Genomic DNA, 27,169 nt, shown 5'->3' on the forward strand with positions numbered 1-27,169 from the left:
CTAAGATCCAAGCTGATATTTTGACAGCGTTTTGATTTGTTTAGATTTAGTTACTATGCACATTTCCATTTTTATTTGAAGAAATCATACCTCAAAATAGGGATAAAACGGAAGGTCATGACCAAAAATAGGCTAATAGACACTGTGCAGTAACTGTCTTCTACCGAGTAACCCGAACCGTATGATATTTAATTTGAATGCTCTGACGGTGCCAGAGACTGGCGCACCATATCCAGGCAGCCCGGTTTGCGTGATCCGGTAGTTATCTAGATTATCCGCGAGCCATTTGTAATGGAAAAGAGTCAGCTGTTAACTCGAATCAGTCACGGGTCATGCAGAGCATGCAAGCCCCAGATATAAGGCCTCTACCGTGCGTCTGGAGTATGGTACTGCTGTCTGTCTGTGTGTGTGTGTGTGTGTGTGTGTTCAATAATAGTAGTAATATTATTATTATTATCACACTATATTATTTTATTTGCTTTTTTAAAATTCAGATCAATTATTCTTATTGGGTTTGTTTATCTTTAACAACCAAACACTATATTAAATATATAAAGTTGGGTGCAGCAATCACGCCAACGTGTGTTTAATCGATTAAAACATACTATAAACAAGTCGATACGATCATTTGAAGGCCTTTATTAAAATCGACCCATTGTTTGTTTGGTTCACACCTGGATTTGTATGGAGCGGCCCTGCTACACCTTTTGTTTTGCAGTAATAATTAAATAACACGTTGAGTAAGAGCGAGGAGGTGAAGCAGTGTGAATACACACAGCAGTGTGTTGTATCCTGGACGAACGTCTCGCTGCGGCTCAGCGTGGCTCCTGGATATGAGACTGAAAATGATTTTATCACTCTTTTTTGTCAGGAACAACAACAAACACCGTCCTGAATTGTAGATAAACAAATTAAACAAAGTGAGCACGGTTACTAAAATAGTGCACACTGCTGAGTTTGATCAAATCATGAAAAAATAATGACTTTCCCAAACTTTACGCATCTTATTTCTTCTATTAATGTCAGAGAATCAAACATTAACTGTCAGTTTACATGAATGCATTTAACCCTAAAAACATTCAGACCCATTCTAATCTATTAAAAATTCACTTTTTCTATACTCACAGTGACTTTATTTTAAACTGGAGCAGCTGTGTGGCAACAGGGGTTCGCTTTGGACCAGCGCCATCTAGCGGTGAACAGGACTTAATCAACCAAACGTTTCTGGCCCGTAAACGATAAAAGTTTATCTTTGACACATTAAGAACAAACTTCTCTTCAACTTATACGTTTTAATGTAGAGTTTTATTGCAAATCATGTTTTGAATTTATCATACTGGTATCTAAAAGTTTTTGGTGTGTCATAGCCTCCAACTTAAAGCCTAATTAATTATTTCTATTTACAAATAAAGATGAAAAATTAATTAGGACGTCCTCTAAGCAAAAAAACAAACAAACAAACAAAACAAAAACAAACAGCATTTCTTTTACACTTTCTGGTTGCACTAGTGATCGTGTGTATTCATTAAAGTTTTTCTGTTTGTTTGTTTTGTTTTGTTTGTTTTTTTTGTTATTTTCTATCACAAATTGAAATATTAAAAAAAAAAAAAAAAGATTTAGCCTAAAGATTATTACATTTGAATTTATGGACAAACTAGATTTTTTTAAAAGCCACACACACACACACACACACACACACACACACACAGTCCCTTATGTTTATCAGTTATTTAAAATTAATTAAATAAATTACAGCTTTTTTTATTTAATAAACCTCATCAAAGCTAAGACGTGTGTTGGAAATTTGTTGGAACAGTTTTTTTCTGACCAGTTTTAGCCTTTGATTTTCACACTGATATTTAGTAGTAGGTCAAACACGCCAGCCTTGATTGAAGAGACATTCAAACGCTTTTATTTAACAGCATGGTGAGTTATTATCCTTTGTGAGTGCAGAAATAACGGACTGATGTCTTGGTGATTATGCATTTGTAAAGATATGTCTTTCTTTTTTCTTTCGTTGCCATGTGCGTCTCCACACCACCTCTGAAGTGTTTCTAATTCCCTCTTCTGTGCTTTCCATCCGTGGCTGCATGCTGCCGGCTCTGACTGCCACCAGACCGGTCTGTGTGAGAGGGAGAGGTCTCAGACAGACATGGGACATGTGGTCAATGTCTACCACAAGTGGGAAAAGGCGAAACAGGGTACCAAGAAAAGTGTGCGTCTCGGTGCGCGGAACATCCGATTCAAGCGGCGTTTGGCTCAATGAGGCGACATATTCTGGAATATGTTGCTACTGCAACAAGCATCTCCCCGCGGTAGTAAAGCGCCAACATGTGTTGCAGCTTGTCTCCATGCATCATATTATTTGATGGTGGTCTGGTCTCAATATGTCCAAAATGTAGGAGAAGTATGTTTAAAAGCGTTTTATGCCTGTTATCGCTTCCAGAGTCCATCGTTCATGTTATTGCTATTCTTCTTTTAGGCTGTTTTCAAATTTCTGCTGGATTCTATTAATTATAGCTAGTTAGTCAACCTGGATGTATTTTTATGATCATTTAAGCCCTCTGCATGTTTAATTAATTACATCTAAAAGTTCCTTATGCACCCTAGGAACCCTGTTCAGGACGGAGAAGGCATAAAATTATCATGGGAGTGCACAATAGAAAAAGAAACTAATATATGAATTATTTATTTCTGTTATCAGTTATTATCCTACATGCAGTTTTTATTGAGGAATTGTTAATGTTTCTCTGATATATTGTAGAGGTTGCACATCTTTTTCTAAAGGTTTATCATGACTGAATATGCTTCACTTGTAAATTTAGTTTATTTGTTGAGTTTCAAAAGGGAAAGAAAAACTGATTTTAAAGTATTGATTGTATTGATTTTTAACATAATGCCTTTAGAAAATGAAGTAGGACTTTATGTGCAGCAAATGCATGTTATTTTAATTATTGGTATTTAACTATGTAAAGTAAAATTTGCATAGATTTTATGAGGTTACCTTATGAGGACAAAATCTGAAAAACAGACATCAGAGATATTTCTGATCAAAAACAAAGAGAAATGCTTCTTTCTATCTACTGGTGTCTGTGGTTCTCAACACCAGGAACAAATCTGAGACGCTCTAGTTTTAGCATCCTTAATGTAATTCAGTCACGAGGCAGGTTGTGTTTGTGGATCACGTTTTACACTTTTTCCCATCTTTGTCCTCAATGCAACAAGTTCACAAACATCATCAGTGTGTTGTTGCAAGTGATGCAGGGACATCCAGTTACTACCTGGAGGCCAAACAAAGCTGGCTGAGTTAGACGCTTACGCACTCCAACTAAATAACAACACATCATCTGAAAATGGTAAAATGTTTAATTAGCAGAGGAAAGATGATGAGAGGTGATTTTTCGTTTCATCCTCCAAACACTTTCACATAGAACTGGTTAAATAAACTGTAGCACAGGTCAAGCCTTTGGGTAATAGGGTCATTGCTGTGTAGTCATTGGGTGATCAAGAAACATCATATAGTGAATTGAATGTAATAAAAGTGCCAAATGTAACTAACTAACTTCAATACCTTTGCTAATAAAACACTGATATCATGAATAGACTTTGTACGTGTGAGGTCAAACAAAGATAACATGCAGTTTGATTTAATGAATTAGAGCACCAAATGAAGTTTTAAACTATTTTTGCTCCAACACTAATATTAATTTTTACACTTAATTGGTGAAGCTGGTTGAAGGTGTCCCAGCTCTGCCTTCAAAGCCTCACTCGGGGCAGGAAGGACCCACAGCTCCAGAGGACTTTTCTACGTCACTACTACGTCACTTCCTCCCTCCTCTCTCGCTTCCATCTTGCTCCCCGCATGTGTCTGCTGTTAGTTTACAGGTCAGTCAGGCGCTTTAAATACCTTCTTCTCTGCACTGTTTTCTCCCGACTCGAAGGCAAGAGGTAAACGAAAGCCTTTTCTGACCAGATGGCTGAAATCTGCCGGGGTTTGGAGCTAACGTTACTGACGGCGTGGGGCTGTGTGAGAGGCTGTGAATGACAGGCCGTCCACTCCACAGTGTTCCAGTTAGCTTAGCAGCTAGCTAAAGTTAGCCTACAAGTTCTCGCACAAAAGCTAAACCACACCTTGTCTCGGCCGAATTACTCAGCTAACGTTAGCTCAAACCACAATGACGGTACTTGCGGTGCTTTTGGCTTGTTTAGTTTGGCCTTCTTCAGCCTTTTGTTATTTGGTTGTTGTAGCTTGTCACACATAGCCTAATACAGACAAGTACGGGGGAACCATTAGCTTTATGTTGCTAATCAACGTAACTCAACGCATTTGCATTTGACATTAAAACAACTCAAACTGTCTTTTTAAAGTCTGCTTGCCGCTTTGAATACGGTTCTTATCTCTGACTAACGTTACCACACCCACACCAAAGCGTTTACTCCCTGTGTGTGTGTGTGTGTTTACATGTGTGTCGTTCAAGTAGCATTTGCCTAATATCTACTCATTTGTTTAATCGGTGTGTGGGATCAGGTTGCCTTGTTTCTTAGACATACAGCAACATAATGCGAGGTATCATCCAAATTACAGGCTAATAGGGAAGTCTTGATGTCAGTATTTGTGAGCTGATATTACAAAGTTGACTAGTCACATGGTAATGTGCACATATTGAGGGTCATTCATAATTTCCTGTGTAACATGCAGCAGCTGTGGTCTACAGCATAGTTGTGTTCAAGTGCATCCTCATTCTTTGCTCTCTAAATTCACAAGATAAACTTGGCAAAATGAAATGAAATGAATGCAAAATGCTTAATATACCAAAATGGTAATATAATATGTGTACATGTACTGTAGTAATGATACACTAAAGCAAAAAAAGATTCTTGCAGGTATAACCAGAACACTCCTTTGTATACTGTACTTTAAATATTTAAGTGTGCACACATGTATAAAAACAAAATAATGATACTCTCCTATTTCTTGTGGAAATTATTTTTTGAAATTGTGTTATTTAGTGCATTTCAAAGGGCTCATTGAAAAAACAAAAACCAATCTTTAATGTTAGGTCAGATACACAGCCGCTAGACAAGAAATAAACATGTGTGTTAGCTGTGCTCAATAGGATCAGAGTCCTGAATCAACACATGAATGAACCAGATCACACCACAGTCACTAAATACACTAACACAAGTAGATAATTGTCCATTTATTGCAACCTTGACAGTTTCGCCTCCTTATTTGTATGGTGTGCTTTGTGTCGAGGCATGTTTTGTAGTGTATTTTCGTTAATCACGTGAAATTACACCGAAAGTATCTTGCTGTCCTGACATGCAGGCATTTCACTTGATTTCATCAGTTGTTTGTAGTGTTTTTTTAAGTACAGTTTTGCAGTGGTATGAAAGATAATGATAAAATGTATACCAGCAATTTGGGCTGGAAGTGTGAAGATGTATAAATTAAATGTTTGTTTTTCTTTTGTTTTCCATTTTCAGATGAAAGAAGCAATTATGAATCAAGAAAAACTTGCTAAACTACAGGCACAAGTCCGCATCGGCGGAAAGGTAACTGTCTGGAGTTTTGTGTTTACCATAACAACTTATGCTGACATTATAGATCATTAAGAGAGTGGAGATTTACACAGAAACATGTCTGTACAAATGTCCACATAGGGTAGTGCTCGCAGAAAGAAGAAGGTCGTACACAGAACAGCAACTGCAGATGACAAGAAGCTCCAGTTCTCCTTAAAGAAACTTGGAGTCAACAACATTTCTGGTATTGAGGAGGTAAATAAATCTTCCACTGAGCTGAGTTTGTTAAGTTAATGCGAAAATGTGTCGGCACTACCTATCGTTTTGTTGCTAATAGCATTAGAATTTGTTCTGTTACAGGTTAACATGTTTACAAATCAAGGAACAGTCATCCACTTCAACAACCCCAAAGTTCAGGCCTCTCTCGCAGCGAACACCTTCACCATCACTGGCCACGCTGAGACCAAACAGCTGACGGAGATGCTGCCAGGCATCCTGAACCAGCTGGGAGCCGACAGCCTGACGAGCCTCAGGAGACTTGCTGAGGCTCTGCCCAAACAGGGTCGGTAACCTATAATGCTAACACTTGATTAACAGGTTGAATGTAGAATATACATCCATCACACTGTAGTTGTATTTTCTGTTTAACCAAATTGTTTAGAGAGAGTTTCCCTCAGGGCTTGACCATGATTATTTCTGGCACCATTTCACCATTTAAACTGCACTTCAAGCTTCTTATAGATCTTTTCCATTTCCACAGCTGCAGATGGAAAAGCACCAATTGCAGCAGTAGAAGAAGAAGATGATGATGTTCCAGGTGAGTGCTACGATGTCTAATTGCACATTAGGTGTCCATGCAAAGTTCCACCATTAAAATAAAAATATTACTTCAGCGTTTCTGGTAAAAATCTGGTTGTCTTCTGCTGCATTGTACTTTTATTTGGAAATGTTCCTTCACACTTGTCTATTATTGCAGCAGGTTTCTTACTTTCTCTGTTAAATAACCATTGCAGGTTTGTTTTTCTTTAGGCTTGTGAAAGGGGTCATACAGAGGGGATTCATCAGTTACTTACATGATGGTGCAATGCAGGGTTTTCTGTTTGAATCTCGTGTTCATTGTTTATAAGATCTTAAGATTCAGTTTGCTTTTCTTTGTCAAGAAAATGGACCAAACACATGAGGTTGTCATTACAATAATCTCAGCTTTTCCCAGGACTTATCTCCCTTTTAGCCAAAGTTCTCACTAATGTAACAAACGATTACACATGTATTCAGCACTAGGAGTAGTTGAAGCCTCATGGCGCAGGGTTAACAGCCATTGCCATCATGTTATTATTGGAGTTAAGTTTCCTTTTTGTTCTCCCACTGAAGCTACATGTTTACTCAGACCTTTTGAATTGTTTCCATTTTAACCCTCGACCCTTTGAGCCAAAACTTGGAACGGCAGATTTCTCATATTTCACAGAATAATTGAAGCCAACTTTTTGATGCTTTACGCTATAAATTTTTACAGCTGCTTTCAGTAGTTATGAGGGCCTCATATGCTGAGCACATTGTAGACTATAGAAGTGGGAAAGATGAGCAAAGAATTGGGATAGCATTACATGTGGTATTATGTTTCAGATAAACACACTTTTCCTGAATAGTGCTCGGCACCTCTGAGAGTCATTTGGGCAGATGGACATTCCTTTCTCCCCAACTTAGACAATTTACCACTGAATCTTTTGTTGTTTCAGATCTGGTGGAGAATTTTGATGAAGCATCCAAGGATGAGGCCAACTAGAGGAAATGGGACTCCCTGGAGTGTCAAAACTTGACAGGACCATGTGCACAAGGTGTTTTAATGTCTATTTTGAGAGGTGGAAATTTAATAGTCAAAGTATATGAGATGATGGATAATCTATCAACTTTCATCTGTGAGCATTCTGTAATATGTGCAACACCTGAACAAAGTACTTGCATACTCTTATGTGAATTATTTTTGAGTAATTTTCTACTAGACTAGTACTCGTAAGTATTAAAACTGGGGTAGTGGTATTGAAACATAAGGTATTTTAGTACTCATTCCACCTCTTCTTTGTCACCAGACTCTTCAAAGGTTTGTTGTGCTCTGTGGTCTGTATGTCCAGTTAGTGAGAGATTGTCTAAAACGTGTTTAGGGCTTGTGTACATCTGTTTACTCCATGTTACTGAACCGCAATTCTATGTGGCCTCGCTAAAACCATCATATCTGGAATAAACCTTTGCTACTGTCAAAAAATAGCCACCATTTCTGTCTTATTTTTACCTTGAAAGTGTAATTTCTACAGCTGAAACACAAGAGTTGACATTTGATATTATGAAATAATCCGGTGAATACCAGAAGATTGTGAAATTTTACAATATTGGCCATTTGACACAATGTATGCCACCTTGGTCCAGACAAAAATGTCTGAATATTAGTTAGGCTTCACTGACAATTTGTACAAACAATTCATTTTCCAAATATCTGGGTTAAAATACTTGAGTTTGCAAATGTTAACACCGGTGACATTCCTATTGCCACTTTGTTTATGGCACATTAACTAATGTTGGCTCTTTAAGACTGTTAAGGCGTGAACATAGAAGCAAAATATCTAAACCAAGGAGAAGAACTTTAAAGTGAAGTGCTCTAGAAAGTATCTGGGGGTTAAAGTGCAAGATTTTTGAAACTTTAGAGTGAGGCAGCTGAGCGTGCAAAGGTGGTAACCACAGAGCTGAAAAGTGGGAGCACAGTGGGCAAGAGGGATTGTAGGCAGGTGCTGTTGAGTTGACCACTTTGTAGGCAAAGGTCAGGGCTTTGTACCTGAAGCGGGCAGCTACATGAAGCCAGGGCAGAGATCTGAAAAGTGGTGTAATGTGTCTTTGGCTGATCAAACATGAGACATGCTGCTAAATTTTGACTCATCAGGAGGGGTTTGATGGCACATGCTGGTAACCCCGTCGGTAAGCTATGCAAGTAAGATATGAACAGAGCCTGCACAGTGAGTTGTGTTGTATAGTCTGAAAGGTAGGGTCTGATCTTTGTAATGTTGAAAAGGGCGAATCTGCATGTCTACAGAGATGTGGTCAGTAAAGCTCAGTTGATCATCAATGACCACCCAGACTTCCAGACAATCACTGTGGACCCTATGTTGATGCTGTCGTGTTTTATTGAAGGTCCGGCTGGGAAGACAAGATGTTCCATCTTGGCGAGGTTAAGCTTAAGATGCCTCTTTCATCCAGGCAGCGATGTCTGCGATGGCATGCAGAGATGTAATAAGACAGTGAAGCTTAGATCAAAATCTGCTTGATGTCATGCTAATATTACATTTACATTTAAACATTTAGTCTTTTGGCAGATGCTTTCATCCAAAGCAACTTACAAGGTGCAAGGAAAAGGTCAAGGGTAAGTATAGGGAGGTCTTGACCCCTACTGGAGGTAGACCACAGCCAGGATTTGAACCTGTCTCCCATATGGAGATGCTATCCAGCCATATATTACTAATAAAAAAAAAAATCAAATGACTGGTACGTTATTGCTGGTCATTTTTATTTTACTTCAGTAGCTTTTATTTCAACGTTTTATTTTCCCCAGTGACCCATCCCAGTGTCCTATGTAATAATACAAACACAAAATCTTTTGTCAGTCAAGAAAAAGAGGATTTGATTGGTGTTGGTCTTTGGACACATCTTGAAATAAACAGTTTGGCAGTAAATTTTGATGAAAAGTACATTTACATTTCATAATCACTTTAAAAATAGCATTTCTATGTTCTGTTTTAACAATTTATTTCAGCATACAATTTAAGTTCTTCAGGGTGCAGTGAGCACTGGTTTGAACTGTTTAAATTCTCTCAAGGACTCCGACTCTGTTTTATGCAGTTTAAAATGATATTTTAATTTAATAACCGCTTCATTTCAGTGACTATAAACAGTGGTTTGAACTTTTTGACTTGTAATCATAAATATCTGTACAGAATGATGACTTTTTTCTTGATACACCACTTATGACGGTTATAAAACACGAGCATCGTCATACAGTGGCAAACAGCACCACAATGACCTTGCGGGACATTTAAAATGAGGTGTCAGGTTTTTAAAACAAACAGCACATCTGGACATTAGCACATGGAAACAAAAACGGAGTAACAATATAAGAATAGAATCACTTTACAAAACAATGTCTAAATTAAATAAATAAACTGACAACTAACAGATTTTCAGTCAACAAAAGACTTGGCAGCAAAATAAAGCACACAGTCTGTACCATGTGCGTTTCAGTCTGCAATAATGTATTTTTAATCCATCCACTGTCATCTTCAGTGGAGCAAAATGTGCTCGCTATAAAGACCTGACAACATTAACATGAAGCAATTCAACATATTACAGTAACATTATTTTACTCTTAAAACAGTTTATTATTATGGTTAATAAGTTAGTTTAAAGCACACTTTAAATGATGGGAAATGACAGTACGTAATGCAAGAAAAAAGTAAAAACTGAGCTTTAAAAAAAGCTATTCTGCACATGGAGCTGTAGTGAAGAACCCATAGTTTGCTTTTTTTAAATGTGTGTATCCTAATAAAATCTTAAACTCCACATTCAACAAGTAAAATAGTTTGAAACACTGGTAAAAGTTAAAATTCGCACAGCACAAACCTTCATGTGGATCATGCCCCCGAGGTGTTGATATGATGCAATGATGATATAATGCTGTTGAAAAAATAAGTAAATGAGACGAAATGTCCGTGTTGGCTGGCAGCCTGTGAGTGCTACATGATTGTCCGGAACCCAGTGATGTCTCTCAAGTATTTGTGTCACAGTTCATTCTCTGATTCCCATCAGTAACTTCAGTAAGTGTGCCTCCATCACCTGTTGAACTAAACCAAGAAACATGGTGTATTTTACTGAATAGAGCAGTGAATCAGAGAAAAATGAATACTTCTGCTTTCCAACAACTAACAAACAATTCTATTAGTTTAAGGGTCAAAATGTAATTTCCTTTGTTTTTCTTTGTCCAAATGAAACAAACACAAATTTCTCAACCTTTATGTCCTTTAGCTGTAAATGTCGATTTACACTATCTGCTTAGTTTTTACATACCATTCCGGTGGCCCATAGCCACAGCCATGTCCATTGCATTGAATCCAGAGTCTGACTCTATGGTTGGATCAGCACCACTCTCTGGAAAACATCCAAAGAAAGACTTTTGTTCATGTTTATGTTCAATGCAACACATAATATTTCTGAAACACCAAAGCATTGGGATGCATATCTCACAAGAAACATTAGTATATACAGCATCTATGCACAAGTAGGACTTTCAGTAAAAGCCTAGTCCTCACCTAGCAAGATTTCAACACAGCGCACGTGGTTCCCATGGACAGCATACAGCAGAGGAGCTCCTCCATTCTAAGACCCACAGAGGCAAAATCACAAACCACACAGACTGAACCTTCATATGGTATCAAATGCCTTCTATCATTCTTTGTGATCAAACTTTACCTAATGAATTTCAGCAAACATGAAATAAAAAATAGTGCTCTTACCCAATCATATTCGTTAACATCAACTCCACAGTCGATGAGCATCTTCACAATATCTGTGTATCCCTTACTGCAGGCCAAGGACAATGCACTTTCCCTCCCTTTGGCCAGTAGGTTGGGGTCAGCACCCTACAGTAAGAAATGATTCAGAATTACAACCAGTAATTAAATGAGAAGAGAAATAGAAGAGCTGCTCTAATATGATACAACAGTGAAAACTGAATAATAAATAAAGTGGATTTGTTAAATACATTTTGGAGCAGAAACTCAACAACAGCGATTTGTCCATGTGCAGCTGCCCACATCAGGGGGGTAAAACCTTCCTCGTCTTGAAGATTGATGACAGTCTCTGTTAAAATAACATATAAAATGATAAAAACATCATCCGCCATCCATCATCCACACACAATGAAGTGGACACTTCTCTTAATGTTTATTAATGGGTGTCTTCAAAATATTTAGACAGAACAACAGCTGTATAATTACATAATGCTGCATTTGCTCAGATTGTGTCACCTTGGGCTCTGGGATAATTTGCTGGGCAGCCTACCTTGTTCAATCCTGCTGGCCAGAAACACCATTTCTCCTTGGGCTGCTAGTTGATGAATGGATAAAGCTGAAAGGAAAAATATTCAATTGTTAAATTGCCATCCCAAGTTTCTGTTTTATAAAAATGTAGGTTGGAATAACCACAGTACTTACAATGCACCAGAAGAGGTGTAGAAGAAACCTCATTGCCACGGTGTTTATTAGTGAGTGTGGTGGACTGTTTGATAGGGGAGAAATGTTTGGTGGTGGATGGTGTGTAAACATGACGCACTTGTATGCCCGGGGAGGGTGAGGTCTGGATATTGCACTCAGCTGTAAGAGACGTAAAACATTTGTGTTAAGTAGTCGTTCATTAGTTACAGCAGCAGATATTATCACAATATAACCTCATTTGCTTATAACACTGGCATCATGCTGCTGTAATCTTCTGTAAAGTTCTTACCTTTAAATAAAACAGAAGCCACCTCCAGATCAGAGTTCACCTGGTCCTGGATGTTCTTGCTGTCCTCTTCGTTGAGAGACTTGACAAATCTTGAGCACACATTCATGTCAAAGCGGTTGGGCAGGATGAACTTGATGCCCATGGCCACATTTTGGGCACCGGTGTCATCGGGGCTTGCGCCTACAGACTGCTCAGTCTTGATGGCACTTAAATCTGGCATTACACAGATCCCCTTCATGTTTTCAGAGACCAGAGGACACTCTGCTGTGCCATCCGAGGCGGACATGGTAACGTTGTCCATCTTCTGACCTCTCACTGACCTGTCACACTGAGATTAATCTGAAGCCACTACACACCTGCAACGAGTGAACAGCGAGAATATATGTCATGTAAAACATTTGTCTCAGACTTAGCTTCACTTAGCCTTTACTGTGTATTAGCTAGTCACACACTAGAGTTAAGCTAAATACAGTTCATAATGCTAAACACTGTTAATGTCAGCTATCAGTTAGCATGCTAACTATTGTTATCGTAACCTTCCGACAGTCAGAGCATATTACTATGGTTAATAAGACGGAAAATATAAACACAATAAACGTATACATCAGCACCAAAGCACAATCATCCTAATAAAAACACTTCTTACTCGTTAAGTCATTGTTTAGCTTGAGTTAGCTCGAACAGTAATTTCTATGTTCATCGCTCTCCTTGCGGTGTTTTGATAGATTTGTGCATGCGCAGTAGGTCGCGTTCACAACGGGGTGCACCAACTATTATCCTCCCCCTTTTTTGTTTTTAGTTCCGGGACCTCTAAATAAATGCTGACCCTACACAGATGTACTTATTCAATTACTTTTGAATAAATTCACAATTTATATTCAAAGTTTTCTGACCTTTTATCCACAAAATGTTTAATCAAATAATGCAGATTAAACTATGTTACTTGCACCTAAACACTGGTGATCATGAATGTTGTTATTAATAATTTCACCTATTTGGTTGTGCCGCCTATCTTATTTAGTCCTGTTGGTCAGAAGCTCTAGGAGTGTCATTATTCTATTTTAATGATTGCAACCAAATTCCCACATGTATAATTTTGATACCACTATTGATATTCCTGAAAACACACTTTTCTTTTCTAATAATGTCAGCATGGTTCTTGACACAGTCGGGTAAACCTCCTATGGAGCTGTTGGGTGAAATAAAATTAAAATATTATTCAGCACTTGAGTCTGAAATAGGTATAAGCACAGAGCTCCCAATCAACATAGACCCACAGAGTTTTTCTATTACTCTTGGGTCTCCCTTGGTTGACATACCTAGAGACATTTTCAAATAATGTTATTACCAACAAGCAATGATTTCAGAACCAGATTATTAAAATTCTTACAGGGGATATACTTGATCATTTTAAAATAATTTTCACATCTATAGAAGTTTTACTGAATGGGAGACTAAGCAGCATGAGTATCATTATTCATTGTTAGAGTGGATGTAATTTTATCCTGAGACCTAAGATTCCTTATGAAATAGCAATTCTTCCTAAGCTGCTTAAGGACCAGTGTCATTTATTGTAGTTTGAAGTAACCTTCCTCTAGAACAGCAGTTTTTTTTTAATTTAGGACAAGAATCTGTACATCTGTACACCAGGTTTCTGCTTCAAGTCCATTTGCTGCACTCAGTATTTATTTCCCTACAGCACATGACTGGTCTCAGTGCACCTCAGGGGGACATATGATGTGGTTTGAGAGGCTTTGTTGTTCTCAGTCTCTGTGCTAATCACATGGTTCAACTATAGGACACCACCTTTTAAATTTTAATGTGTACAAAGGCCTTTGGTTAATTTTATACAAAATAAATGATCTGGTTGCTGCCATCCTGAGATTTCACATAGTACAAGATTCAGGCATTAATATCCCCTAAAAGAAAAGTGCTGAGAAATTGAATGTACTTGGAAGAAAAACAAGTTAAGCTAATAAATCTTTCATGATATGATGCTTGACAACATGCTCTGGTCTATGATATGAGAATTGTAAGCTTATTAATTCAACATGTGAGATTACTTCATTGTTAAACATCACCACGCACCCTACCTCTGCTCAGTTTATCTACATTATACATGTGCGCCACTTTACACAATGATGTGTAGATTCAAATATTCACCCTCAATACTTGTGTGGCTTACAGTATGTTGTGAGATAAAGGATCTGCTTCATCTTTCTTCCTGCAGATATCTTCTTTACTGCAGATGCCAGCTCAAGCTCCCTATCAGATAAGAAGGTGGCTATTTCCTTTCTGTTATGTAGTAGGAGAGACGAGCTGCCAGCTGCATGAGAGCATCACATGCTGATGTACATACCAAAAAAAGCTATGTTACTGTATGTACTGCCATACAGTACAATTCACTTTATTACTTTTCAAGCCATGTCTGAGTGTTCATTGTTCACAGAACCTGTTTCTTCATCATTCTTCAAAACACTGTGAAACAGTCAGTATCTCATAAAGTCTCTTTTGTGTCATTAACAGACTTTATTATTGATCCTGCTTTATCTGGCACGCCAACTTTGTGCTATTATTGTTAATTACAGCTAAATATGTGTGTGTGTGAACAATTGACTGACTGTACCTGAATCTTGTGCTAATGGCCATATGTTTCAAATAATAATCAAATAATAACTCATTGTTCTCCGTAAAGGGCTTACGTAAGAAAACTGTCAGAAAGCTTAAAGAATTTGAACTTGTTTAATATTCTTTTAGATCAGTTTGCCATTTCATTGAAGGAGAGTTCCACATTTTTTAGAACAGTGCTTATTATCTTCATTGTGCAGTCACAATTACACCGTATTAATCTGATTTAGAGGTTACCGCAAATATTTGCTTGAAAAATGTCAAATCCCTTCAATGAGAGTCATAAAAATGGCATTAGTCTTTCTGGTCTATTGTTCTGAATTTGGATTTATATCCGTAGATTTAGGAGGGTCACATTTCACTAAACAAACAAAAGAGTTATGAATTCTCTTTTGTTTTACCATTTCAAGATACTTGTGATGTGACTGACTGAGGCTGGAAAGCAGCAAAGTAGAGATTTTCTAATGATGATGGCTCTACGCTGCTTGTGTTTAGTATATGTATATTGTTTAATCATGTTTAACTGAGAAATGAACTTCTTATCATTTTTACACAAGTCACTGTGAGGAACTTTGTGCACTTTGCGAGTAAACAATAACAACATGAGCATTTTAGGAAACAAAACCCACTTGACTGAAGGTCTGTTTAGCAAAACTCAAATCTCTTAACTCAAAGACTGATTTTTTAATTATGTGTTTGAGAGGTCAAGAGGAGCTTTGCAGGTTGAGCTTGTTCTAGTGAAAATCACCACACAGTGATTCATAAGCTGTTATTCTTGGCCTGTACGTGGAATGTCTTTTCAGAAAATGGGCCAATTGAAACAGCTTGTTTGCAGTTGTGGGATAAGGACCTTTTTGTTTTCTGGGCAATAATGTTTTGTGCTTCCCTCATGTCTTGTTTTGTTTCGTGCTGTTTGATTCTTCATCACAAGGCACCGCAAAAAAGAGACAAGGGTATTTGTCCCGAGGGCGCTTTATGTGCAGTTGTTGTTGCTGTTTACTTGTTTGATTGTTTGTTTCTAATAAGGAGGTCAAGGGCCATGGCTCGTCCATGCCGCTCTGATGACACCAGGGGGTCTTGGGAATAAAAAGCTTCCAGGTCAGTTGCATTGAGGAAGTTGCCTCGTTCTGTCAACATAAAGATCACACGCAACTCTGGGCTCAGTCTTGGCTGCCTCGTTGTGACAGCATGTGAACTGCAGTGTACAGGATGGAGTCCACGGTGTGCTGCTCCCGCCATCTACAGGACACATGGACCACATTCAGTCAAATAGGATAAACAGACAATATATACAAGATTACACCTCATGCTGTATCTTAATTTTGTGTGGGCATCACCACTACTATATCACTACTACACGACATTGTGTAGAAAATCAAATGTGTGATTTAACGTGATAAATGTGGACTGCTATCTGGAAACCTTCCATAAGATGGCACCATTGTAAATTCACTTACTTAAACATTTCCCTTCATAGTTCTGCCAACAGATGGCACCACAGTTTCATATGTTATGAATAAAAGTGCTGTGATTGTTTGGTCCTTGTTTCTTTCCCAAATGACCTGTTATCTTCTCATCTCCCTAATTAAGCAAGACTCTTGTCTGGAAAGTGTAGAGTGAACTCAGATTGTCACCTGGGTTATAAGTAAGCCTGTATATGAAAGGCTGTAGTCTGTCATCATTTGAGACGTCTAATCTGTTACTCATTATCAGTTAGTGGGATAAAAATGGGAGCAGGAAGGGTGGGAACGTCTTCTTGTTGTTTCCTGTTAATGTCACGTGTATGTGTGAACGTGTGTCTTCTGTGGGACATTATGGTGAAAATCCAACTGAAACATGGAAGATTTTTATCTAACGTAGGAGCATTAGGAAGTATCCCATGTAAAGTGAGCAGCGGTATAAACCAGCACTGTTTTTCCCCACTTCACTTTTTTCTGTCCAGTTCTGGTTCCATAACAAGCCATAATTTCATAGTCTTCAAATATTTTAGGCAATTAAATCATGCAAATACTTGAGACAGATGAGACAGATGAATGTCACTGCATAGTGCTGCAGTCAATTAATATTATAGTGATGCATCAGTAAATGAATAGTCAAACAGTTATATAGTCTGCAGGATAATAGTAAATGCTAAATTGCTAAAACATACAGTACACAACTCAAGCAGGGGCACAAGGTTTGCAACAATTTGCTAATATTAATTAATGTTAGTTATATAATACATTTAAATATGGACTTCGCAAAAGTCTGCAGTCGATAAACGGCATTTGGATGATTATAAACTAGATTGTATATATCTTTACATGCAATCTATGATGTAGAGTGTGGGTATGATGATGAGTAGCCAAGTGTTTGATGTCTTCTGTAGTTGAGAAGTGAAATTTCCAAAGTTACAAAAATACAACGACAACAAAAAGCAATAAATAAAAAAACAGTAATACTGTTCGTCATAGTTTGAGCTTGAAAATTACAAAGTTAGAAATAAATAGGTAGTTTGAAAACAGGAAGTTTCATGAAAAACCTTTGAGGTGCAGCGTTGCATTCTGGGAAATGTAGGATTCAGCATTTTTGGAGCTTGACCTACTCAACACAGTAGACATCGGTGTCTCTCTTCTGTTTTTTGTTCACTACTACATTACACAGCATTTACGACACAAGCAAATCTTATTATCTTTCAGTCCAGATACTAAATCTTTTCACGGCGACAGCTTAAATACACAGAAGATAATAATCACAGCAGATATAAAGATATAATTCTCCCTGATACACGATTCAGTTTTGTATGTAACACACTAACACTACTATATTAATATGTCTGTGTCTTCTGAAGCAGAAATACACAACTTAACTTAAAATGCATTAAACTGTGTTGTCTATTATAAAACCTTTTCTACAAATTACAGCTGACTCGCGTTACAAGTGGCACATACTGACACAGTAAGTGCAAAAAGCGCAACTATAAGTTGACTTTAGGAGATGGGATCTGACGTTATAGGTAAAATACACACATATATCAGCCTTCTTCTGTCTTCATGCCTCCTACTGAGTCGCACAGCCCGGTGATGAGGGGGTTGGACCAGAGATCAGCTGCACAGAGGAGAAACTCTGGCGACACCTGCAAACAAACTCCCAGACTCTCTCTCCAGGAGCGAGGACGCGGATGACGCGCAGCCAAACGGGCACAAACGCACAAGAACCGTGTGGAAAAGAAATTTAAGTTGAAGCGGAAGCAACAGGAGGAGGTTTTCTAAGTAGATAGATGTGCATCTGAGTTCCCGACAGCTCGGACCTGGAGCTGAAAGCCGAGAGACGACAGCAGGTAAAGGTAAGAAAAGGAAAGTTCCTCACATGCAGAGATGCTGGTAGAAACTGCAACGAGGGGATTGAGGTGAGGAGTGTTTATTTTGGCTGCTGTGCCATCATTTCTACTCCACCAACATGCTGGTGGCTGCCCAGGTGAAGCCTGAAGGAGTCGGTGTTGTTGATCCAAACTTTTCCACTCTCACTGCTTCGGAACTGGTTTTTGCTGTGATGCATTCACTGACGGTTGGATGGAGCGGTTTCACTTCTCGGTGAAAGCAGCAGAGGTCATTTATTGTTCCCAAAGGATACGTTTGAGCGCGGTGCAGCAATTCACAAAAAACCTGTTTTCACTTCTTTGTGTGCGGCTTTAGCAGCGAGGTCTGATTCTCAGGTTAGTCCATAGGAAAGATGATGTAGGTTATTGCTTTCAGGCTCCACAGACGTGCGCATTTATCCAGTATTTATGTCCTTTATGTCTGAATCACACAAAGTCACAATGCTCCCTGCTCGGCGTGGATGTGATATGGTGCTTATTATGGAATATGTGTTGGTTTTATCATTGCACTGAACATATACAGTACTTCTTAACAATGATCTTACATTAATTTGCAAGTAGCAAATAAGAGTAGGAAGTTAAAGTGCATTTAAAAGTAAAAAAACATGCAGCTTTCTGTACAACCAGGTAACTGATTGCAGTTTGTCATGTGAAAGGAATTAGATTATTCAATCATGCATCAACTCCAAATATTTCCATCACATGTATAGATGTCAAAATGAGTTTCCCAAATTCTTCTTGACAGCGCGCCTTCTCTTGTTATGTGTAATCTCTTTTCTCACACTCTGTTCTGAATGCATGGCCACCGGCCAGCTCAGGTTTCGTATTCACAATGAACTTATCAGAGGCTAAAGTCAAGCTGAGGACAATGAATGACACAAATTCAGTGCAGACCAGTAAGACTACACCTTAAACAATGGATCCTATGATGGTAACCTGATCACATTACGGTTAGTTTTGCTGACGGATGGTTCAAAATTAGTTTTTACATTCAGGAAACACATTTATCTCGATCCATTCTTTGTTTGTATTCAGATTATGTTCATAAACCGAAGTTGAACAAAAGCATTTGTTGACCTAATGGGGTGCAACCAGCTAACCTGAGGAAATGTTTATTCTGAAGTATATGGCACACAAACCTTCTCTGTTTCCACATTACAACAGCTCAATTCATATGAGCCGGTAACAAGTCTTTGAACCAAATATTACAGAACACAAAGTCGATAGTGATATTATTGTTAGATAAACCCTTAAGGACATCAGGTAATGTGCTGCAGTGTAAATGCTCTACTTTTTAAATTCTGCTCTTGTCTGTGTCACCTTACAGATTGTTTTCAGAAGGTAACAGAAGAAAATGTTGACTTATCTTCATAGGACCGTGCCTCCAGCCATTAGAATAGAGTTTTAAATGATTGTAAATTAAATACTTTTATTAAGTTTTAGATTAAAGGTCAAGCAGAAAAAAATAAATAGACACATTTTGAATGAACAACTGCTTACTCCACATATCTGCTTTGTATATACAAAAACACAAACACTGGCATGGTGGCGCAGCAGCAACTCATGCAGATGAATGTCTAGACAAAGAGCTGACACCAGCTTGGAAGTCATGCACTATTCACAGCTGAGAGTGAAGTCACAGAGGATCAGGTGTGTACAGATGATACAGTTACTCTTCCCTCTGTTGAAGAGTGTGACACTGTCCGTGGCCACGGTGGTGTCTTCCATACCGGTGGTTGATCTTGACGCCTACAAGTGTACAAACCATGCACCTGCTCAGGTGTCAATATTATTACGACGTGAACATTTGCCTATAGCATCCACTCTTGCTTCTATGATATTAGTTTTCTAGACACAGTCATAAATATAAACATACAATTCAGAAGGTTTTGGTTATTCTAATCCAGGCATTATGGTAACATGAGTATTTCCTCTGCAGGCATCTGGTGAATGGGGAGAAAATGGAAGTGAACAGAAGAGAAGTGCCTCTATATGTAAGTGCCTGCATGTTTTGATTTTCAGATGTGCTTGTGGTCTTGTCGTAGGGTCTGTTCGGGTATTCTGGGGAGTGGTTGGGTGAATACATTAACTGTGAAGGCGCCCCTGGATAAGTTTCCCACAGATTTCTTCTGACCAGAATTAGAGCACTTTAATCCTTCCCTCTACCCATCCCTTTCCTCTCTCTCTCCTCTCTGACTCTCCGTCTATGCAGTGTGTGACTGGCGAGCCTTGTTTTGCAGGTGAAACTCAAGCCAGGAGGGGTTCAGTCCCTGGGGAAGCCGGGTTTTACAGAGCCTGTTCACCAAACGACAAGGCTCTCTGAAAGCACAGTAAACGTGAGCCAGAACAAGAGAATAATATTTGGTTCTTGGCTTTTTATTGTAACGATTCATGTCCTCTTTTATGAGTTAAATAAATAGACATCCTCCTGCTGAAAAGCGTGATGGAATGCAGGCTGTGCAGGCGTGTTTAAATTGTTGTTTCAAAACCTTTTTTGACATGGTAGAACATTGTTTCTGCCTGCCACTTTCATTTTTTCCATCTGTCTCTGTTTCCCCCTTCAGTCCTATACATCCACCATCTCCCTCTGTCTCCCGCTCTGCTTCCTTCTCAGCCCTATTCTGCATTTGTGTGGAAGCCTGGGTGGGCCAGCCACTGAAGCGTTGCCAGATTTCTGTTTTGCCGTGTCACCAGTTCCAGACGGGAGGGAGGGGGCTTGCTCTGTAACATTTTGCCTTCACTTGCTCATAGAAGCTGATTGAGGACCCGTCTGAAACCCTGGCCTCAGAGTCATTACAGGCTCCAGCACTTACACTCTCCATTAAGAGGAAGTGGCGTCTCCACCCTTTAAGGTCACAGCTCAACAGGAGCAACTCTCACTGCTGAATGAGATCCAGATCTCAATGCCAGGCTTTGTGTAGGCGAGCCACGGCACAGTGCTGTGATATAAAGGCTGTTATTGTAACATGCCTTGTAAAGTTTTATTGCACACCTCCACACATACAACATAGTGTCAGACCCATAGCAGAAACCATTGGGCCAGGTCAAGGGATAAATGGCTGCATTGAATTGCAGGCATCAAGTGTGGGAGTTCCTGCGTTTGAGAAGGTTTTATTGAACTCCAGTTCAGGACTTCATGTCAAAGTCATTTTGTTGGTCCAGGTGTGTATGTGTGGCTAAAACCGATCCCCTTTTTTAAGAAGTCTGTGCTCATGTTGGTGAACTGAAATGTGAGACGTCCAAATCTGCAGTGAGAAAGAACAATACAAAAGGAGATTTTTGTGATTCCTACAACCACAATGAGGTTTTGTGGTCTTTTATTTGAAAACCAGATTATTGGATAAATTGACATGAAATGTTGTACTAGCTTCTATTGTTACTAGAGGATGAATTCTACTGAGTTTCTGGATCCCCTGACTTTTCCTCCAGGTCAAAATATTTACTTACTCAATGAAATAAGTAACTGTGGCTCAGTTGGTAGGGCGGTCATCCATGAGCCACAGCATTGGTGGTTCAATCCCAATTCCTCCTGGCCACTTGTTGAAGTGTCCCTGGACAAGATACTGAATCCTGAACCCTTGGCGCCTTAAATGCGGCTGCATGTCGAGCAGTATTTCCCCTAGGGTGACGATGCATCACAAAATGTGACACAAATATTCATGTTTTTCAAGAGGATGCATCTTGATGACTTTGAGTCATGCGAGTTTACTATTGCAAATCACGTTTAATGACCCATATATGCAGAAAACCACACTATTGCAAACATTTCCATTACTTTTTCTTGTGACTGTATGTCCTTATTATCCTTAGCGTTGATGAGATTTTTGATTGTTTTCTCCATTCAGTGATGCTGTGGCAGTTGTATTTGCCTCACTCTGTCAGTCCTTCATTGATGAGCCAGCCAATCAGAGTCAAGACAAATTTGACATAAATGCATATAAAATATAAATTTAGTTTTGCAGAAAATCCATGTATATGTTTCATTATATAACAATGATTTTATACTTGGCATTGTTCCTGTCCTTCGAACACTAATGGCATCACTTTTACAGACAGTCATTCCTGAGATGTGCTAGCTAATTAGTATCATTTGCACAGCAGGTGGGAATCAGAGGTGTGTATCTCAGCTGATCTATAGTACTGCTGGTTTTCACCTTATGCTCATTTAGGTCTTATATGAGCAGCGTACATGCCACTGCAGTACTGTGCTTAGAAATATTTCAAATATTAATAATAAAAATATTTTATGTTGTGTATTATGAGTAATCCAGTACACTTTGTTCCTAATGGAGACAGAACATCATTTGTGTCAGTGTCTTGCGTTACATTATGAAAAATGGTGTCCTTGACAACATCAGGATGTCTCTTCAACAAGAGAAGTGACTGTTACTTGAGCTGTTTTTGTTGTTGTAGTGCCAGTGATCTTGCTCCCCTGACGTCACATGTGTTGCACTCAGGAGATCATGGCAAAGAACTCTAGAGCTGATGACTGCTGGTTTCCTGGAGACCACAGGCACCAGATCTGATGTCTGTCCCCACTGACTGGACAACATTAACCACTGTCTCTGATGTATCACAGTATTTTGTATTTTAATGAAAACAAATGTAACACAAAATTCCCACCAGCCTTTATGTTAGACTATATTAACATAATGTTATAAGTCACCAAAGCCTTTTAGTTGCTTTTACAGGCTGTATGTGATAAAGCTGCTCATGTATATGTTCCATAATTAAAACAATATGCATGAAGTGAAAACTGGCCATATGGCAGGCATGAGGTAAAGCAACAAGGTGTTGAATATTTCATTGTTACTGGATCAGATGATCACGCCCTGGATAAAAACAGACTATAGATCACAGTGGTCTGGTCACAGCCCTGCCATCCTTTTTCCTCTTCCCCAAGGCAGAGGAAGGAGAGCAAACAAATTCTGTCTATTAGATTGTGCCTGTGTAAAGCAATATTATCTGAGGCTGCTGCAGATTGTTTGGACAAGCAAGTGCCTCAATGGAGGAGTGGAAACCAGATCACATGGCAAATCAAAACTGCTCCCATATGTTCCTTTGACTTTTATAGAGGAGTAGGACAAAACAAAAAACAGCAAAAACCCTTAATGAAGATCCTTAATATTAATATTTGATTGTATGAGTTGTTAAATGAGAAGAGTGTGAGAATATACTTAGCAGAGGAAGGTCCTTCCACTGGAATCAGTACCTTCTTTTAAAGCGATTGAATCTAGCTGGGCTTGTAAGGAATCAGGCGGCCACACAAACCACAGGCAAACATCTTATCTTTTTGTTATATGGAAAAACAACGAACAATCATAAGTGTATGTTCAGTGGCAACCACAGAAACGAAGGGGTCAGATACATTTCTATCTCTGAAGCATTGGACTCAATTGAAAGCTACAAGAGTTTAGTGGCAAATTGAATAAAAGAGGCACTGATATCAGTTTAATTACAGACTTTATACCAGGTCTATTTTTGTTAGACTCATGGTTTCACCTATAATTACATAGACAAGATGCATTTTGAAAACAACATCATTGAGCTTCACTTTGCACTTTTGAAGGAACTGAAGCCCCAAATATAAAGTAGTTCAGTAAAACCTAATGTTCTAGCATGTAGCATACCTCATGCTTTCTTTTTGTCCTGGCTAGTAGCTCAAAAGAAAATGCCAGGAAAAATAGTGACATTCCCAGCAACGCTGGTAATATTTAATGTTTAGTTTTGATTTGCAAATGTTAGCATGAACAAACTAAACCATCTGGTGCACATGGTAAACATACCTGTTGAACGTGTGCACATGTGGTTATTAACATTTAGCCCAAAGTGCTGCGCAAGTATGTGCGTGAGTGGATATAGTTTTGATTTTTAAAGATAACTAGCTGCATTATATTAAATCCAGATACAGTATAAACTGTAATTGTGATCTGTTTATGCTTCTGTCACTGTGTTTCAGGTCTGTCCTACTAAAATGTTACAGGAATTAGGACACATGGTGTCTGCTGCAGGCCCTAAAAGTACAACGCATTTACTCCTAAATTAATAACAACAAGAATAATCGCAAAATAAACCCCCTGTGCAAACAACCCCAAGCTGAGCACAACAAAACAAAACATGGGCATATTGCATAAGCCTGGAACCTCAAGCATGCAATCCCTGTTGAACTGACAGATAGCACTCACCCTGTTGTAAAAGTCAGTCTTTTATAATACAGATAATTAAATCTAGCGGCTTCCAGTGTTTGGTAATAACTATTAATTTTGAGCACAATAACATTGTTTTTTTTTGTTGTTTTTTTTGGCTAGTGAATAAGAGGAACGACTCTCTCTCTCCTCATGTTGTATTGGTAACCTAAATCCTACATCTGTGGTTATATAATGCCACATATTAGATTTGGGTTCACGTGTCTTTGTATGCACACAACATGATCTACTTGGCTTGCCCTCATGTCCTTGGTAGCCGACAGACTCTCATAAGAGATATGGGTCTTTGGGGTGATGCAGGAAAATCAGAGTTTACATAAGGTCAATAAAAAACAAGGTCAATGATGTAACGGAAATAATGAATCTCATTATGAAGATGGATCATGGAGTAGACGCTCAGTGGGTAGCGACTCTCATTGTGAGAAAATGGCTGGTGTTTTCTTTTTTCTTCTTTTTTCCCTGCTGCCCCATTTTCCTCCATCCATTCATTACAAGTACAGAGAATTTTGTGAAACTGACAAAGTAGTTCAATCTCCTAAATCATAAATCAGCACAGGATGACATCATTTTTACTTTGACAATGAAAGATGATGATTGAAAGATGCCTTAGTTTTGTAATCAATCATTTACTTTGGTTGTCTTGTAAAGGAGATTACGTTGATGGATTTTTGTTTTCTTCTCTCAGGGACAGGTGGAGGCCCTCGTACGATTACAAGCCACTGCTCCAGAAGACGCTGAGTTTTATGTTCTTGTGCAGGGCACTAGACTTACACATGTGACTGCAGCTAAAATAGGAGATGATGGGCTCAACCTTTGTTTCACAGTACCCGGTAGGTCTTTCATTATGATTTCCCCCTTTCCTTGTTATTGCCTTACTTCCTGCTAAGATCTGTCTTGGTTTCCTCTATCTCCTGTAGGCCATGACCTTGCAGAAGTTGTCAGTGTCACACCCTACTTTTACGCAGAGGATCAAGTCAAGCCATGTGAGGGTGAAACATGTCTTAAATACATTAAGGATGTTGCTCAGGAAGCAGCAGAGTACATGAGTGCACGCAGGGACCAGCTTGGCCCCCAGAGCTACCAAGAAGTTCTGAAGAGGTTTCCGATTTGGACACAAGGTGATGAGGAGGTGTCTGCCGGAGAGCTAAACCACATCGAGCAGGATGTGTGTATCGGACAAAGTTCTGGTGAAGCTCGTCTCAAGCAGCTGGATGAGAAGATTACGCAGGCCATGGCCAACATGGATCACCCTCAGCAGTGGAAGAACACAGACAGTCAGTCAAGAGAAGGTAAAAAGAAAAAGGAAATGAGCATGTAAGTCACAAGCTGTAGTCTAATAGTAATTGTATAGACAGTTCAGTAGTGCTTGCCTGTTCTAAAGCAAAGATGTTGCATGAATCAATTCACCTTCAAAAACCCAAAGCAGTCCACATCAAACAAAGCTTATTCAGGAGATCTATTTCTGTGCAGATTAATGTCAATGTCCCAGTAGAATGAAGGACATTAAACCTTAATTCCAAAGGACCACAGCAGGTCTTAACTTGCATGTCTTAGTTTGTTCCGCAGTATTTCCTGGATCATCCCCAGAGGTCAAATGCCAGGGATTCTGCTGTGCCCAGCAATTATGAGGAAACCTTTTGGATGAGTTGCTGAAAAGACTGCAACTCTTTTTTTTTTCTTTAGTTCATTCATTGAATTTTTTTTACATGTTTTGCTCTTACTGCAGTTTTGTATGTCCCTGAGATGTTTCTACAATCCACATCAGTGGTTAACCCATAGGGAAGACCGCACTAATTTGCTATTTATGTAACTAATGTGTAAATAAAACAATTTAAATATTTTTTTTAAAGATTAACAACATTCATTATATTATTCATTAGTGGTTTTTTGTTTAAGATAAGATAAGATACGATAAGAAAACCTTTATTAGTCCCACAATGGGGAAATTGCATTTTTACAACAGCTTAAACACTGTCAGAAAGATAGTCTGACCAAAGGAGACGAAAGACTAAACTGGCACAGTCCGAGATAAATAGACTATGAAACCTGATAGTACAAACAGTACAGTAATAAATAAAAAATATATACATGTAAGTACAGTATATGTAGCAGTGTGAGTATGTACAGTATATGGATATTAATGGATGGCAGTATTGAAAATGTACATTGTAAAGTTGGTTTATGATGGATAAAATTCTTTCTTGCAGCTTTACAAACAATCAGGTCCTTCAGGTAAATATTCTTTGTGGTGTTCAGTACATTTTAAACCCAACATCGATTCTTATTGTAAAACCCAAATCTGTCCTCACATGATGTGCAGGACTTGCCGGCCAAGGAGAGAGTGGTGTGCTCCAAAGAGGGAGCAATTACTGCCATTATTCCTATCCAGTCAGATTAGACTGGTCCTGTAGACCTCAGTGTCTATTAAATCACCCTCCTCTGCACCTCACTCCAACTCCTTTACACCACAGCTGTGTGAGAGTTGTTTCTGGCACCTGGCCTCATATTTTTCATCAGTGTTTCACTGTTTTAAACCAATGAAGTCTCTCCTACACAGTGGAGCTCATATGCTGGGTAAATATAGTTCACTGCAAAACTGTTAATATTCGCAATGAGAAGAAAAAGAAACTAAGGCCTGAGGCAGACTGCAACAAATACATCTCCTGTTTAGCACTAGTGCAGTCTTTACAGCCTGCTTTGCATACATGTGTGGTATGTGTAGATGGCATGATGCACAGGTGAGAGAAGATCTGTAAAACACTACTTTGGTGGTAAAAAAAAAAATACAGCACACATCAGACCCTGAATTCTGTGGGATAGGAGATGTTAGATTCTGTGCATCTGTTGACAATAAGTTTCACGTCTGGCTGCTAATACTGTGAGCTGTCGTTGCCATGCATTATAATGATTGACCAAG

At 38.8% G+C, this 27,169-nt stretch overlaps 3 protein-coding genes and 1 long non-coding RNA gene across 9 annotated transcripts in view; 2 read left to right on the forward strand and 2 right to left on the reverse strand.

Moving 5' to 3' along the window:
* Positions 1 to 3,785: 3,785 nt before the first annotated feature.
* Positions 3,786 to 7,785, forward strand: btf3 (basic transcription factor 3). 2 transcript variants are annotated; one of them, XM_026356634.1, is made up of 6 exons: positions 3,786 to 3,885; positions 5,488 to 5,556; positions 5,665 to 5,778; positions 5,884 to 6,085; positions 6,284 to 6,340; positions 7,260 to 7,785. In XM_026356634.1, exons 2-6 carry the CDS (start codon positions 5,488 to 5,490, stop codon positions 7,304 to 7,306), a joined length of 489 nt encoding a protein of 162 aa, XP_026212419.1. In that variant the 5' UTR covers positions 3,786 to 3,885; the 3' UTR covers positions 7,307 to 7,785. The 2 variants fall into 2 exon arrangements, with proteins under 2 accessions (XP_026212419.1, XP_026212421.1); XM_026356636.1 differs by having other exon boundaries at positions 3,841 to 3,948.
* A 1,282-nt stretch (positions 7,786 to 9,067) lies between these two features.
* On the reverse strand, positions 9,068 to 12,795 carry ankra2 (ankyrin repeat, family A (RFXANK-like), 2). Its single transcript, XM_026353729.1, has 9 exons — positions 12,707 to 12,795; positions 12,061 to 12,416; positions 11,772 to 11,930; positions 11,620 to 11,685; positions 11,321 to 11,418; positions 11,073 to 11,198; positions 10,869 to 10,935; positions 10,627 to 10,707; positions 9,068 to 10,403 (listed from the first exon to the last, which is right to left on the reverse strand). The coding sequence occupies exons 2-9, from the start codon at positions 12,359 to 12,361 to the stop codon at positions 10,348 to 10,350; spliced, it is 954 nt and encodes a 317-aa protein (XP_026209514.1). The 5' UTR covers positions 12,362 to 12,416; positions 12,707 to 12,795; the 3' UTR covers positions 9,068 to 10,347.
* Positions 12,796 to 14,788: 1,993 nt separating this feature from the next.
* Positions 14,789 to 17,782, reverse strand: LOC117152939. The gene is made up of 2 exons (XR_004463404.1): positions 17,697 to 17,782; positions 14,789 to 15,927 (listed from the first exon to the last, which is right to left on the reverse strand). It is a non-coding gene; the product is annotated as an uncharacterized LOC117152939 (long non-coding RNA).
* A 10-nt stretch (positions 17,783 to 17,792) lies between these two features.
* The window catches only part of arhgef28a (Rho guanine nucleotide exchange factor (GEF) 28a), a 34,894-nt gene continuing 25,517 nt past the window's right edge, over positions 17,793 to 27,169 (forward strand). The window contains exons 1-4 of one of the 5 annotated variants that reach the window (XM_026354450.1): positions 17,793 to 18,013; positions 19,986 to 20,040; positions 24,938 to 25,082; positions 25,170 to 25,541. In XM_026354450.1, coding sequence (XP_026210235.1) covers positions 20,008 to 20,040; positions 24,938 to 25,082; positions 25,170 to 25,541 — 550 coding nt within the window. In that variant the 5' untranslated portion in view covers positions 17,793 to 18,013; positions 19,986 to 20,007. Of the gene's footprint in view, positions 18,014 to 18,245; positions 18,383 to 19,985; positions 20,041 to 24,937; positions 25,083 to 25,169; positions 25,542 to 27,169 lie in introns of those variants that run through there. The other 4 variants (XM_026354453.1, XM_026354452.1, XM_026354454.1 and 1 more) reach the window with 4 other exon arrangements.

Source organism: Anabas testudineus, chromosome 12 (assembly GCF_900324465.2).
Source record: "Anabas testudineus chromosome 12, fAnaTes1.2, whole genome shotgun sequence".
Classification (NCBI taxonomy): Eukaryota; Metazoa; Chordata; class Actinopteri; order Anabantiformes; family Anabantidae; genus Anabas; species Anabas testudineus.